Source organism: Drosophila miranda, chromosome 2 (assembly GCF_003369915.1).
Source record: "Drosophila miranda strain MSH22 chromosome 2, D.miranda_PacBio2.1, whole genome shotgun sequence".
Taxonomy (NCBI): domain Eukaryota; kingdom Metazoa; phylum Arthropoda; class Insecta; order Diptera; family Drosophilidae; genus Drosophila; species Drosophila miranda.
The window spans coordinates 19,365,477-19,380,065 of record NC_046675.1 but is presented as its reverse complement, the minus strand read 5'-3'; the positions used below and the strand labels follow the sequence as shown (position 1 = coordinate 19,380,065).

General features: G+C 40.0%; 2 protein-coding genes across 3 annotated transcripts; one reads left to right on the top strand and one right to left on the bottom strand.

The window, feature by feature from the left end:
* Positions 1 to 990: 990 nt before the first annotated feature.
* On the bottom strand, positions 991 to 3,458 carry LOC108154082. Its single transcript, XM_017284194.2, has 2 exons — positions 3,316 to 3,458; positions 991 to 1,688 (listed from the first exon to the last, which is right to left on the bottom strand). Exons 1-2 carry the CDS (start codon positions 3,377 to 3,379, stop codon positions 1,051 to 1,053), a joined length of 702 nt encoding a protein of 233 aa, XP_017139683.1. The 5' UTR covers positions 3,380 to 3,458; the 3' UTR covers positions 991 to 1,050.
* Positions 3,459 to 8,456: 4,998 nt separating this feature from the next.
* On the top strand, positions 8,457 to 13,213 carry LOC108154083 (protein lin-7 homolog C). Of its 2 annotated transcripts, XM_017284195.2 has the most exons (4): positions 8,461 to 8,579; positions 8,640 to 8,906; positions 11,219 to 11,352; positions 12,716 to 13,213. In XM_017284195.2, the coding sequence occupies exons 1-4, from the start codon at positions 8,543 to 8,545 to the stop codon at positions 12,863 to 12,865; spliced, it is 588 nt and encodes a 195-aa protein (XP_017139684.1). In that variant the 5' UTR covers positions 8,461 to 8,542; the 3' UTR covers positions 12,866 to 13,213. The 2 variants fall into 2 exon arrangements, with proteins under 2 accessions (XP_017139685.1, XP_017139684.1); XM_017284196.2 differs by lacking the exon at positions 11,219 to 11,352 and having other exon boundaries at positions 8,457 to 8,579; positions 12,716 to 12,810.
* The last annotated feature ends 1,376 nt before the right edge of the window (positions 13,214 to 14,589 follow it).

Here is a 14,589-nt window from a genome sequence, read left to right as displayed (position 1 = left end):
GTGATGGCAGCAGGAACTGCAGGGATAGGAGAGATGCTGATGGGATGCTCAAAGGTAGCACATTGTTGACTTGCTGACTTGCATCGAGTACTATCCGAAGCTTTGTGGTGGTGCTCTCAGGTTAGAGCAAACAGTGATGTGGTATGAAGTAGTGTCTCTTAGAAACAGGCGATGCTAGTACCAGTCAACAATCCCGAGAGATATCTCAATGAAATTTTTAGTTTAACATGATTTTTAAAAGCCGGATGACTTCAGTAGAATCGGTCAATTATATCATATAGATACGATAGTTCCAATCGGTTGTGAAGGTACAACCTTCACAACAGGGCAGCAACACCATCCCCTGGAAACGAAGAGCAAATCACAAAAGAGAGGGAAATGGAGAGATCTCCATCCATATGAAGATCATTTTGAACATCCAAGTACACAATACCTTTGAGAATGTACATACATATATCAAAAACATTTGAAACCAGATCGTATCCGTTTCACAAGATGGACTCTACCAAACAAAGCAATATGTTTTTTGAGCAAAGCTTTTACAAAGTTTAACTTCGACAGCTGTTTTAAGATAGTACTAAACGTCATATACACCTTTGACAAAATAGCTACAAGTCCTTAAATTGATAGTTAAGAATAAATTTTAACTAACGGCTGTTGCAACATATGTTCGGTTTACCGCTTCCCAGCTTCACGAAATATGAGAGAAAAACAAAATGGCAATTACTTTCATACCCAGTAGGGTATTTAGAATCGTTAACAATCAATAGTTTCAACAGAATCTGCCAATTTTGAATTAAATTGAGCTAGATTGGCCATTTCGCCCACTGTGTGGCTCGGCAATCGCTCTGGTGCGTACACTTACCTAAAATATTACAAGTTTTTATATTTGACTTTAGTTTCTGCCGTGGTCCGATTAAACATTTAAAACAAATTTATTTATGTGAAAACAATAAATAAATCACAAATATGTGCATATGTAAATAAAGATATGTAGACTGTGCTTTTAACAATTTATTTATTTTACATCAAATTTGGTACGATAAATGTTTAGTTATCCTTTCGTTGCCGTCGTTGAAGCTTGCGGTCCAAGTCGCGCATTTTAGGTTTCTTACTATTACCGTGGATTGAAGAAATGAAAGCATTTTCTGAATCCAAACTTTCATTCGAATTGGCAGTTTTTGTTTTAGAATCTAAAAAAAAATCGTCATGGGAGTTAGACAACTGTTTTCTGAAAATTGCGGCACTTTGCGTAGCGCGAGCTTTTGGGTGGGAAGGAGGTAACCACGAAACGGTTTGCGATGTAGAATTGGAAAAGTAAAATGATTTACAACCAGAATCATAAACCTTTTTCCAACCTGTCTCTATTGGATATTTGCGCAGTAATCTTTTGAAACGTCGAAGATATTTTTGACTTGGCTGGGTGTGTGTGCTCGTCCATCTATTAACGCAATAAAGTGAGCACTTATGCCAAACGTTGTATTTGTTGGGACACAGTTTATATCCACGATGGGATTCCGTTACACCAATTCGTTCTTTAATACGATGTAACCAAAACTGTTCATCGGCTTTTCTGCGTTTGTTTTCCAAATTAGTGTCATCTCTGCATACGTAAGGGCTATTTGTATCCTCATCATCATAGTTCTCTGCAATAATTTCTTCTATTGCTTCTGATACCGACGTTGATTCTGTAAAATATTGTTAGTTCACTTTATAATTTGTTTTATTTTATATATTTGTTTGTTTTAAAATTTGGAGCCAAGGTTTTCCCTGAAACATAACTGGTCGCAGCGTTTTATCTAGGCACGTATCCCAGTACACTCAGTTCCTATATATGTACCCACATAAATACATACATATGTTCATATAATACATGGCAAAAAGAGATCGAGCGTTATGTAATTAAACGAGATAATCTACTCCCGCAACGCGTTTTTTTTCCTCCGGTAGAGAATGTCACACCGGGGAACTTACATATTTTCTTTATTATGGCCAATAACACAGCGACTTTACATAATCTGGCAAATAACACATACTATTATTTGTAATGCTGCGTGTTCGTTATCTTCGATAGTTCAAAATTGTGAAAATGGTACAAATTTTATTCGGTGACATATCCACAGGAGTCTGTAAAACGATTTCGTTGCTCCAGCTCTAATTCTTTGTATTTAAGAATTCTAGGCGTCAATCTAGACGGACAGACAGACCGACATATGTACATAGCTACATATATTGAATCTGGTACTCATTAAAACCATAGTTTTGATACAAGAACAAATTATTGGGGTTAAAAATCTAAGATATTTTTTCTAGATTAAATTTATAAGAGCACTATGAGCAGCTATATTCAGGTTCATGCAATCAACTTTTAAAGAATGACTACCATGAGCAATCGTTGGATTTAGGTCTATCATTTAGGCGTTGACGCTTATTGCATTTCGGAGTAGTCCAATAACAACAAAACCTCACCGCGAGTCGAGTCGTTTTTTGCATTTGTATTTTTAATTATTGTGCAATTTTTTTGCACCTTTCTATGTGCGTCTGAATGGCATCGGAGAATTAATCTCGGAGCAATATATTTCTGCACTCTGTCTATCTTCATTCTACTTCTTAAAAAATATTTAATTGATTTCAATACCGTCCCGATAGTACTTCATAGGGTGCCAAACGGTCCATTACACACACCTCTCTGTCCCTCTGGCCATCCTATGAAATGCCATCGGGAGGGTTTAATGGAACTCTACACAGAAGGTGGACACACAGGACAATGAAGAGAGAGAAAGAAGCAGGAGAGTCCGTTTTTTGTTGATTAAGCATCATAATGATCAGATCTGAAACAGAACCTTTTTAGAATTCTGGTTAATTCGATTCTCTCATATCTTCAGTGTTGGAGCTGGCATCGCAACTCATAAATTAGACGACAAGCAAGAGGAACAGACAGACAAACATGACTATATAAATTCGGCTATTAATTTTGATGAAGAAATACCTAGTTTTTATACATATAAATGTATTTACATCTTTGTACATGTATATGCATGCAATATTATGAGCCGATTACAACCCCTTACATACATATACCTCGCTCACTGCGCCAGGGACCACTGGACCCCTTCTCTTCGAGTAAAATTACCGGGTCAAATGCACATTAAAATATTGCTCTGGGAAACTTTGTAAAATTTTAACAAATTTTACATATGTATATATATACAATATATACAAATGCACATCTAGCAATGGGTAACACAACAATGCACGGTTGGTTTAATAAATACATTTAGAAATGTCAACATGTTAATGTAAATAGAGTAGTACCAATTTGCTTTTTTACAAGTCCACGCTTCTTCAAGCGATTCAAAAGAAGAGGAGGTAAACTCATTTAAACTAAAATCTTATATTTTTTTAGCTGGAACAGATTAATTCTAATTTACTGTAGAGGTGGAAAAACATCGTTGATACCATCGATGCATCGATGTTTTTTAATTTTTTTAAACATCGATTGTTTGTGGCGAAACATCGATGTTTAGTTTTATGTCTTGACCCGTCTCTCTGTAAGAAAAAACTTAAAAGAGAAGGAGAAGAAGCACGAAAGGTACCCACTTGGTTGAGCTATTTTATTTTTGTTGTTAGAACACTCTTTTAAATATATAGGTTGTGTTGGCAAAAGTACAATTAAGTGATGGCAAAATTTAAACAAGCACAGGATGTTGAGAAACAGTTGGCATTGATTCAGGAAGTGCCAACTCGTTGGAACAGTGCGTTAAATTAATAATTGAATTTTTAGAGGAATACAGACGAAATGATGCCTTTACAACTTCCGATTATCTTTCGTAGTGATCAGACGTGTTTTTGTTTTGCGCTCCGCATTTTTTCCTTTTGTTTTGAATAAACAGCCGGTGTTTTCCTAACTAAATTCTAATTATACTTTCTAACCAGACAACAATCTGGAAACCTTTTCATTTACGCGAGTGCATACCTTTTGATTTGTGTTAAAATATTATTTAACTTTTTATTTTTCGGCGTCGGCTTGTGTTTGTGTTGTTGCAGAGAGTGAGTATTGCATTGCAGTCCGCTCTCGTCTGGTAGCTTTTGTTGTTTTATCACTCACTCGCTATCACCTCAACTTCAATAACTGATCTTTCTCTCTCGCTCTTTAAACTTTCTGAGCAATAGCGCTCTCTGTTTAGTAGCTCTCGCTATAACCGCTCTCCACTCTGCTCTCTTTTTTTTACCAATTCCGCTTTGAGCGTTGTCTGGCACATTGGACTGATACCAGTTTGTTTTGCAAGTAATTGTAAATAAATAATAATAAAATGGAATACGCTGTGGTCTGTGCCAAAAAAACCTGCAAGAAGCAGATCACCCACGATCAGCCGAATGTCCCCTGCTGGCTCTGCGACAGCGTAGTGCACGCAAAATGCGCTGGATTTTCTGGCCTCGTGAGTGATGCTATAGCCAAACGTAATGGCTATAGCGGTTTAAAACTGCTGAATGAGTCTCCGAGGCGCAAAAAGGTCACTCCGCGGGATCTGCAATTGCCAACCGTCACTCAGCCGTGCGCCGCCGAAAAACTGACTCCGACCACTCCAAGTGTGCAGCAGTTGATCTCGTTTGCCACTCCAAGGGCAACGACAGCTGCTGGCGATGCAGATTCGGTAGCCGAATTCATCGCCTCGGAGAATGTGCAGCCAAGTACGTCTGCAGCGTCCGTGTCCGTGGTGTCCGCAAGTTCGCTAGTTGTCCCGTCTATCCCGATCCAACCAGTAAATAGACGTTCCGGACCTCCGGATATTGCCACCACAGGTACTAGGCCTGTGGTGACTTAACCACTGGTGGGAGTCCCACCAAAACGACAAGTTTTTGTTTCACGGCTGGCCCCTGACCTCACATCTAATGATGTGATGTAATTGCTTTTATTCAAAGCAAAATAAAAGCCGTGGGTTTAAAGGTGGAGAAATTTAACTTCTCTTATGCCAGGGAGATAGCCTCGTTTAAGATAAGCATCTCCCCAACTCAATTTGACACCATTTGCTCCGCCAAATTTCGGCCGGAGCATTTGGTGGTGAAGGAGTTTAAGGCTAAGAAGAAGAATAGGCCCCCCATATCCCTTCCAAATCTTTCCAGTGTGCCACCCTCAACCTCAACTTCCTCTTCCTCAACTTCCCGTCTTGCTTCCACCTTTCCAAAAAACTAACTTCTCTTTTAGTAACCTATCAGAATGTAAGAGGCTTGCGTAGTAAGCTCAGCATTCTTTTCCGGGATAGTGTTGCATTTGCTTCCCACGTTATTGTGTTTACTGAAACCTGGTTAAAGCCGGACATTCTTAGTTCCGAGGTTTTGGCAGGTCGGTACACAACTTTTAGAAATGACCGTTCGTCTCGACGTGCAGGGGGGGTTCTAATTGCAGTGGACTCTTACTTCACGTCGGAACACTTCACAGTCCAAGTTCAACAGGAACTGGAATTCCTGTGTGATTCTTCTGAAACTGATTTCTCCCGCTTTCGCTATATTCATTACTTGCTCGTATATCCCACCTTCTTCGGATATTTCAATTTATGAGCAGCACTTGTCCGCTTTAACCGCTGTTTCTTCCTCGCTATCTGATAAAGATCGTATGAGAGTTCTTGGTGACTTCAACTTGCCAGGAACTGTTTGGTCTTCGGTAAACGAGTCTAGTATCCTAGTGCCCATGTCACGACATGACTTTGTTGACGGCTTGCTTGACCTGTCCCTGTCTCAAGTCAACCATGTGAAAAATTCCTTGGGTCGATTGCTTGATCTGTGCTTTGTATCGGATCCGACCATAGTGTTGTTAACCCGAGCCCTTCCGCTCACTATACCTGAAGACGCCTACCAACCTACTTCGAGGTGTCGCTAGATATAGGACCAACTGTATTGGATCGGTCGAGTAGGCTGCCCGAACGTGTCCGCTGCTTTCGTAAAGCCGAGTTTGCGAAGCTTAATAACCTCATTAGGGATTTTGATTGGTCCGCTTTGTACTTGTGCACTGTTATCATAAAAGGCACAAACATTTTTTACAATGCTCTTGGCACATTTTTCGATTCTTGTGTCCCGCTTTCTTGTCCGACTAGATCTGGAAAACCCCCTTGGTTTACCAAAGAGTTATCCAGTCTAAAAAACTTAAAATCAAGACTTTATAAAAAATTTCAAGAAGTGGGTTCTCCTACTTCTCACTCTCGCTATGTATTAGCTCGGTCAAACTTTTCAGTTCTTAATGCTCAATGCTATAAGAACTACCTATCTCGATGGAGGATACGTTTGTCTCAGGACCCTAAACAGTTTTACAGCTTCGTAAACAGTAAGCGTAGAACGTCCGCACACCCATCCTCGCTATCATTTTGTAATACGTGGGCAAATAATGATCAGGCAATTGCCGATCTTTTTGCCCCATTCTTCCAAACCACCTATTCTGAGGAAAGCTACTCTGGTCATCCGTACCCATACGGTTTACCGAGGTCGAGGTCGGTTTTCAGTCCCTTGTTAAATGAATGTTCCCTACTTCATGATCTTCGACTAGTTAAGCCGGTGTTTTCACCGGGTCCAGACGGGGTTCCAGGTTGTGTACTCAGGTACTGCGCCGAGGCTCTGTGTGGACCTTTGCTTAAACTATTCAACCTGTCAATTGATTCTTCTTGCTTCCCCCCGATCTGGAAGGAATCATTTATAATTCCTCTCCATAAAAAAGGTAGCAAGTCTGATGCAAAAAATTATAGAGGTATAGCAAAGTTATCCGCTATTCCTAAAATGTTTGAGAAGGTTTTAACTCCGCACTTGCAACATCTCTGCAAGTCACTTATATCTCCAACTCAGCATGGATTTATAAGGCGGCGATCAACCACCACGAACTTGTTAGAGTTTACCTCTTTCATTATTAAAGGCTTTCAATGTAACTTACAGACGGATGTTATTTACACCGACTTTAGTAAAGCATTCGACTCTGTAAGCCATTCCCTTTTAGCGCATAAACTTGACCTTTTAGGGTTTCCGCCCAACCTCCTGAGATGGATTTCTAGCTATCTTTGTTCTAGGTCTCAAAGAGTCCTCTTCAAAAACTCCCTCTCTTTCCCAGTAAAGGTTTCTTCGGGAGTACCACAAGGCAGCCATCTAGGCCCCTTACTTTTCACACTCTTTATTAATGACTTATGTTATGTTAGACCCCAAGTTAAAGTTTTCCGAACACATTTCTACCATGGTAAATAAGGCCATGGGCGTGCTTGGGTTTATAAAGAGGTGGTCAAAGGAATTTGACGACCCCTATATAACAAAGACTCTCTATACCTCGCTTGTTCGTCCGATCTTAGAATACGGCTCCTGTGTATGGTGCCCTCAGTACAAAGTACACCAGGACCGTATAGAATCAGTACAGAAAAACTTTTTACTCTTTGCTCTGCGGGGACTTAACTGGGATGCGGGTGTAAGACTCCCATCTTACTCTAGTAGACTACTATTAGTAAACCTCCCATCCTTAGTTAACCGTAGAAAAATGCTTGGTGTGATATTTATGCACAACTTGATCAGGGGTGACATAGACAGCCCTGATCTGTTGAGCCGCCTAAACTTCACGATTCCTATTAGACTGACTAGAAATTTTATACCGTTGTTCCTTCCACTTTGTAGATCGAATTATTCCTAGCATGAACCGTTTAGGGTCTTATGCTCGGATTATAATTCCCTCTACCATATTATATCCACCACTAATTCTCTTCCTCTTATTAAATTACTGATCCTTTCACACCTTTCTAGTAATTAGTAATTATAGTGGTATTTGTATTTTGATTGCATGCTTAGTTTCATAGTAAGTTTAGCGCTAATTTTCCTCGAATGTTAGTCTAATAGCTATCTTTCTTGCATGTTCGCGTTCGGTTCGGCTGCGCACCGTGCGTCATGCGGCAGCGCCCCTCGGTCGGTTGGGCGGGAGGAGGGCTGCGTTTTGCCTGGGATCCGCTGCTGGTTTCACACGGGCCACTTGACGGTGCAGTAACTGCATCGCCTCTTGAAAGATGCAGTCATTGCATGTCAACGTCCAAGAAGATCAATGTTAACCAATTGGGCTGAAATTTTGGGGGCTGGATTATATTTTAATGTTCTAAATCACAACAAAAATTCAATCTGATCAGAGCAATTTATATTCGAGTATATTATATTCCCGGCTATCGGGAGCAGTGATTAACAACGGCTGCAAACACTTATGTTGATTTTTATTTCTAATGATTTCTCTCTCTTTGCAGTAACGTTTTTGATCTACCGTATGTTATTAGTATGTTATTCGAAATTGGGCGACTTGCTCTCACATAACTGCTCCACCCAAACTAACATACACGAAGAACTTTACATGTACCATTTTCCACGGTTTCAAATCGACGCAACAGTTGGACGCTCTCTTGACTCACAATCTAAATTAGCAAGCGTTATTGCCTGAATGTCTATTTTTAGCAATTTTCCATCAGGTCACATTATTTTCAGAAGTTGTCAAATAGACAAAGTTAATTCAACGATTTATATTTTTGAATTTAGTGGTAATATGGCTGACGTCGTTGAACCACTGACCTTGTCTAGAGGTAATTTGTATACATGATTACTTCGATGATTGTTTATAAGTTAAAAATTCCTTGATTCAGATGTAAAAAGATCAATAGAGCTGCTCGAGAAGCTGCAAGCGAGCGGCGACTTTCCAACAACCAAGCTTGCTGCTTTACAGAGGGTTTTAAGCTCAGACTTTATGACATCTGTTCGAGAAGTTTATGAACACGTATATGAGACGGTTGATATACAAGGTTCACATGATGTTCGTGCTTCTGCGACAGCTAAAGCAACCGTTGCTGCTTTTGCTGCCAGCGAAGGACATGCGCACCCTCGAGTAGTTGAACTACCGAAAACAGAAGAAGGTAGGTGGGCTTCAGTGTTTCAGATATTTATTTATGTATTTTGAATGTATTAATGAAGCATATACCATCTACCACAGTAGTAAAATATCATCCCTGGTTGTAGAGTACTGAAATACACATTATTATTTGCATATTGTAGCTCTCAAATACGAAACTGGTTCATAACTGGTTCCAACTTGTGGCCAGTTTCGTTTTTTAACAAAACTTGGTATATTTCTAGCTTAAAATCGAAAACTTTAGCTTAGCTTTATTTTCTTCAAAAAGTATTCTTGCTATTTTATAGGTGGTTATTAATCTATTCTATCTAAGCTATTAAATTGAATCGGTAGGTTATGTTGTTAACCGAATACAAGTTCGTATGGACAATCTCTTCCCATGTCTGTAATGAACGTCTTCATTGGACCGTACTTCAGAATAAAAGATGCGAATATAGCTTTTACGGCTATTTTTATTTGCTTTTATTTGCAATTGGAATGGCTAATAAATAAATTGTTAAGTCACATATTAAGGTGACTGCATATTCATTTCTATTCTCTGATCGTAGTAATGGACCAATAGTGTCTATTATCACTCTGTCGAAAGCATATATTGGTGTTTGTAATAATTAGAGGTGATCTTGTATGTTTCGTCGTTTTCGACGTCAGGCATTTAGGACATATTTTTATGTACTCTTTGATGTGACGTGTCATATTTTTCCAATAATAGTGTCTTCAAATTTTTGCTAGTGTTTTTGTTATGCCTGTGTGACCTCCTTCAATTGGATCGTCATGGTATGTAAACAGTATCGCTTCTTGATCTTTTTATACCCGATACTCAAAATGAGTATATTAGATTTGTGGTAAAAGTGGATGTGTGTAACGTCCAGAAGGAATCGTTTCCGACCCCATAAAGTATATATATTCTTGAACAGCATCAATAGCCGAGTCGATTGAGCCCTGTCTGTCTGTCCGTCCGTCTGTCCGTCCCCTTCAGCGCCTAGTGCTCAGAGACTATAAGAGCTAGAGCAATGATGTTTTGGATCCAGACTTCTGTGATATGTCACTGCCACAAAAATATTTCAAAACTTTGCCCCGCCCACTTCCGGCCCCACAAAGGACGAAAATCTGCGGCATCCACAATTCAAATCGTAGAGAATGATCATATCTTTGATACTGCATTTGGTATCCACACTCCTAAGATATCGGACCTTGACGAGTTTGTTTCAAAATTTCGCCACACTCCCTTTCGCCCCCGCAAAGAACGAAAATCTGGGGATATCTCCAAATCTCAAAGACTATTAACGCTAGAGTAACCAAATTTGGTATCCGCACTCCTGTTAGATTTCAGTATAAAACGTATATCTCATTTTCGCCTTACCTCCTTCCGCCCCCACAAAGGACGAAAATCTGTTGCATCCACAATATTGCAGATTCGAGAAAACTAAAAACGCAGAATCATAGATAATGACCATATCTATCCGGTTGCTGAATCTGGCTCAGATCGGATCATTTTGATAGCCAAAAGGAACAAATCAATTTGCAGTGGCTACGCAGCGCCCGACGTCACGCTCAGACTTATTTTCATTCTCTCTCGCACGCACTCTTTGTCGTGTCTTTTAATATTAGCGCCGTCTGCCGGAGGAGAGCCATACTGACTAAGTATCGCGTATAAATGGAGAGGTGCGGTCTCCGCAGCAACTCCCAACGTTCCCCCTCGTTTCACTTCTCTTTTGTTCCTGTGTTTCACTGAGCATCTTGTCATGAGCGAACGAAAAAAGTTTCTTTTGCGTATGAGTGCTTGTACGTGTGGTGCCTATGGCAACAATCACTTGCCTTTGTGAATTGTATGCTGTTTGACTATTGGAGCTTAAATTGAATCGTGAAAAGAAAAACAAAAATGTTCGTTTGCAAATTTGCAAATAAATATACATATTACAATACAATAGCCCAAAAGATGCGGAAAACATGAATAAATAAACATAAACACAAAAAAAAAAACAACTAACAACACTTTACTCAGACACTTTTTTGGTACTGCTCATCTAAAGACACTTTTTCTGTGAGCGCTTGATCAAAAGTGTCTCTTTAAGTTTTTATTGTGAGACACGATCGTGTGTCGGGCTCAACCGAAAAAACGAAACATAACACAAGTGAAGAGACAAAAAGTGTTCTGTTCAGTGAGACACCGTGTCTGCGTGGTCTTTTTCTGTTCCATCAGTGACGAGACAGTAAAGGGAAAAAGTGGTGACCGTTCTTTGCGAACTATGATATATATTCGACTTTACCACATATTAAACCATGTAAGCAACTAAACTGGTCTTAATTCTTTTACAGGACTGGGTTTTAACGTAATGGGTGGCAAGGAACAAAATTCTCCAATTTATATATCTCGCATTATACCGGGAGGAGTTGCGGATAGACATGGAGGTCTCAAAAGAGGCGATCAATTGCTGTCAGTCAATGGAGTGGTATGTTAAAACCTCTAAGTTACCTTACATTTTTCTATTTCGGCGTTGACATGCAATGACTGCACCACCAAATGGCCAAGTGCATCAAGAATCAATAAAACTACCGCTAAAAAATGTACCGTTTTTTATGTAATCTCGTTATTATCGCATTTTACATGTTTTCGGCATCTTCTAATGTACTGTTCAGTTGTTTATCCGAAAATAAGACGGCAGTTGTTCAGGAGCTTATAGTATAACGCAAACAATTAACGTTTAGTTCGTTCTCTTTCGTAGTGACCAGACGTGTTTTACGCTCCGCTTCTTTTCCATTTTCTTTGCAAATACAGCCGGTATTTTTCCTTATAAACCTTGATAAAATCTTCTTTAACGCGAGTGCATGCCTATTGTTTTTATAAAACTTAATTTTTGATATAAATTCTGTGCGTTTGTTAATCGTTTGTTGGTGTGTTGCTTTCTGTAAGTACGCTCAAGCTGGGTTTAGACCGCTCTTATGCCTTATGCCTTATGCCTCAAACAACTGTTCTTTCTCTCTCGCTCTTTAAACTTTCTGAGCAATAGCTCTGACTGTTTAGTAGCTCTCACTAAAACCGCTCTCCAACCTGCTCTCTTTTTTTTTTACTAATTCCGTTTTGAGCGTTGTCTGGCACATTGGTCTGATACCAATTTGTTTGAAATTTTTTGTTGCAAATTTTTAAATAAATAAATAATAAAAATGGAATACGCTGTGGTCTGCGCCAAAAAAAAACTTGTAAGAAGCAGATCACCCACGATCAGCCGAATGTCCCCTGCTGGCTCTGCGACAGCGTAGTGCACGCAAAATGCGCTGGATTTTCTGGCCTCGTGAGTGATGCTATAGTCAAACGTAATGGGTTGCATTACAGTTGCGAGGCATGCCGTGCGGTGGAGAATGATATGGTGGCTTTTATGGGGCAGACTTCGAAGGGCTTTAAGGAGCTGACCGTTGGCTTTAAAAAGCAATACGATCGGCTCCTAGCCATGGAGTCTCAATTTGGCAGCCTGCAACTGCTGAATGGGTCTCCGAGGCGTAAAAAGGTCACTCCGCGGGATCTGCAAGTGCCAACCGTCACTCAGCCGTGCGCCGCCGAAAAACTGACTCCGACCACTCCAAGTGTGCAGCAGTTGATCTCGTTTGCCACTCCAAGGGCAACGACAGCTGCTGGCGATGCGGATTCGGTAGCCGAATTCATCGCTTCGGAGAACGTGCAGCCAAGTACGTCTGCAGCGTCCGTGTCCGTGGTGTCCGCATTTATCACATTCCTTTGATTATCTACGCTAACATTAGTACATCTGTGTTTTGTCATATTTCATAATGGCTTTCTAACAAATTCAATTTTAATTTCAGTCGGTTGAAGGGGAAAACCATGAAAAGGCAGTTGAATTGTTAAAACAAGCAATCGGTTCTGTAAAACTTATAGTTCGTTACACACCAAAGGTTCTTGAAGAGATGGAAATGCGTTTCGATAAGCAGCGTAATACCCGCCGTCGTCAATAGTCCAAATTTAAAAAATAACAAAGTATTTAAATTTATGTGTTTAAATAAAACCTTAATTTTATGAACTTACAACTCTGTTGATTGTTGCTCGAATAAAGCGACATGAATAGCTATAATCTAATGTTAAAAAAATAATTTGATGTTTATATTTACTGAATAATCTATAATGTTTATGTTTCTACAGAAACTTAACTATATCCATTATATACAAAGTTATCATAAATATTTTAACGAATTGGCAAATCCAGTAGGTGGACTATTGGATTGTCATGTTAGTTAGTCTTGGCTCAAAATCGTTGAGAACAACACATAGATTCTCAGAAAATAAAGTATCTCTGTTGAGTAAAAAATACTGTTTTTTATTTTCTCAATCCGGAAAATACAAACCGTAGAAACGAAACAATAAATATCAACATATTAGATATATGAATAACTACACTTTATAACCTTTATATTGTATAATAGACACATTTTGTTTATTATTAACATACTTTGTAAGACACATGTACAGAAGCACACTACTCTTTTCTTTTCAACTATATTGTATAAATAATACAAAATCGATATACCTTTCTAATGTACTTTGTTAAACACAGCTTCCAAGCGTCGACAATACCAAAACATCGATGAAAACCATTACTTCAACAACAAAATACGAGTAATGCAACAATAACCAGCCTTGCCTCGAGCCCTGCTGGTACTATTGATGTATCAGGTCATTGCAGATTCATCATCTTGCGACCACTCAATTCGCTGCAAAACCGACCAAATAGAATCGATTCCGTGGGATTTGGGATTCGCTTTAGTCGGTCCGTTAAAATCTGTGATTCAGCTTTCGCATAGCTTGGAATCCCTCGCCCAAAACGGATTTAATGAAGCAGGTATTCCACCGAAGTCGAACGGCTGTTCAGGCAGACGCATTCCAACGGATCTGGCATCTCATACTCTGCTGAAGTTTCGGCCTGTAACGGACGGAGAACATGCAAGGTCGGATAACACGATCTACTAAGTCCCTGGTGTTCACAATCCAGTATTCCAGACAAATAAGAGCTTTAGGATCAGCGTGACAATTACTAAGGTGCAGATGGAGACCGTAAATCCAGACAAAATTCAATTGTCGATTTCTGGGATGTGAGTGTTCTCGAATCAGCCACCCACTCGGTTGAGCTGAAATCCTGGAGCGAATTCTGTTTTCTGTTAGTGCTTTGTTTAGCAGCTGAAAGTCGTCAGAGTAAGCTTGCTGTTGGAGATTTCAGATTATGCAGTTGAATGCATGGCGCAGCATTGAGTGGTGGAAGCGAAATAACCAGGCGATATTATGTGAGCAACGAATGTAGGAGCTGATGTTGGTCAGCTTTTCGAGTAGTTTAGGTTAGGTAGGTGGCTGCCAGGTTCGTTAGGAGCCTGTCACTCTTAGGGCCGTTGTGATACCGCAGGCTAACAGCCTGTTATTGCTGCTGGGTACCGCGCTCAGCTAACAGCCAGTAACATCGGCCTCTGCCTAGCTCACACTATCTCGGTTCTGTTCGCTCTTACGATCCGCACGTCGCTCCCCGTTGTCTTAGCATGTAAGCTAGAATCAGCTACGTTTCCACCCCCGCTTCGACATTTCGCTACATGGAACACATTTATTGGAACCACTTGGACTTCTTCATTCCTCCATTCGACGCCGGATAGCAACGTCTCGATCCGCGCCCCTTCAAACATTGGTCCTTTGAGCCGGA

Coding starts and splice junctions, on each gene's coding strand:
- LOC108154082 (XM_017284194.2), bottom strand. CDS start 3,379: ATGAGTTTACCTCCTCTTCTTTTGAATCGCTTGAAGAAGCGTGGACTT. Junction 1,689..3,315: donor ACTTGTAAAAAAGCAAATTG/GTACTACTCTAT, acceptor AATATTTTACAG/AATCAACGTCGGTATCAGAA.
- LOC108154083 (XM_017284195.2), top strand. CDS start 8,543: ATGGCTGACGTCGTTGAACCACTGACCTTGTCTAGAG. Junction 8,907..11,218: donor ACTACCGAAAACAGAAGAAG/GTAGGTGGGCTT, acceptor ATTCTTTTACAG/GACTGGGTTTTAACGTAATG. Junction 11,353..12,715: donor TGCTGTCAGTCAATGGAGTG/GTATGTTAAAAC, acceptor TTTTAATTTCAG/TCGGTTGAAGGGGAAAACCA.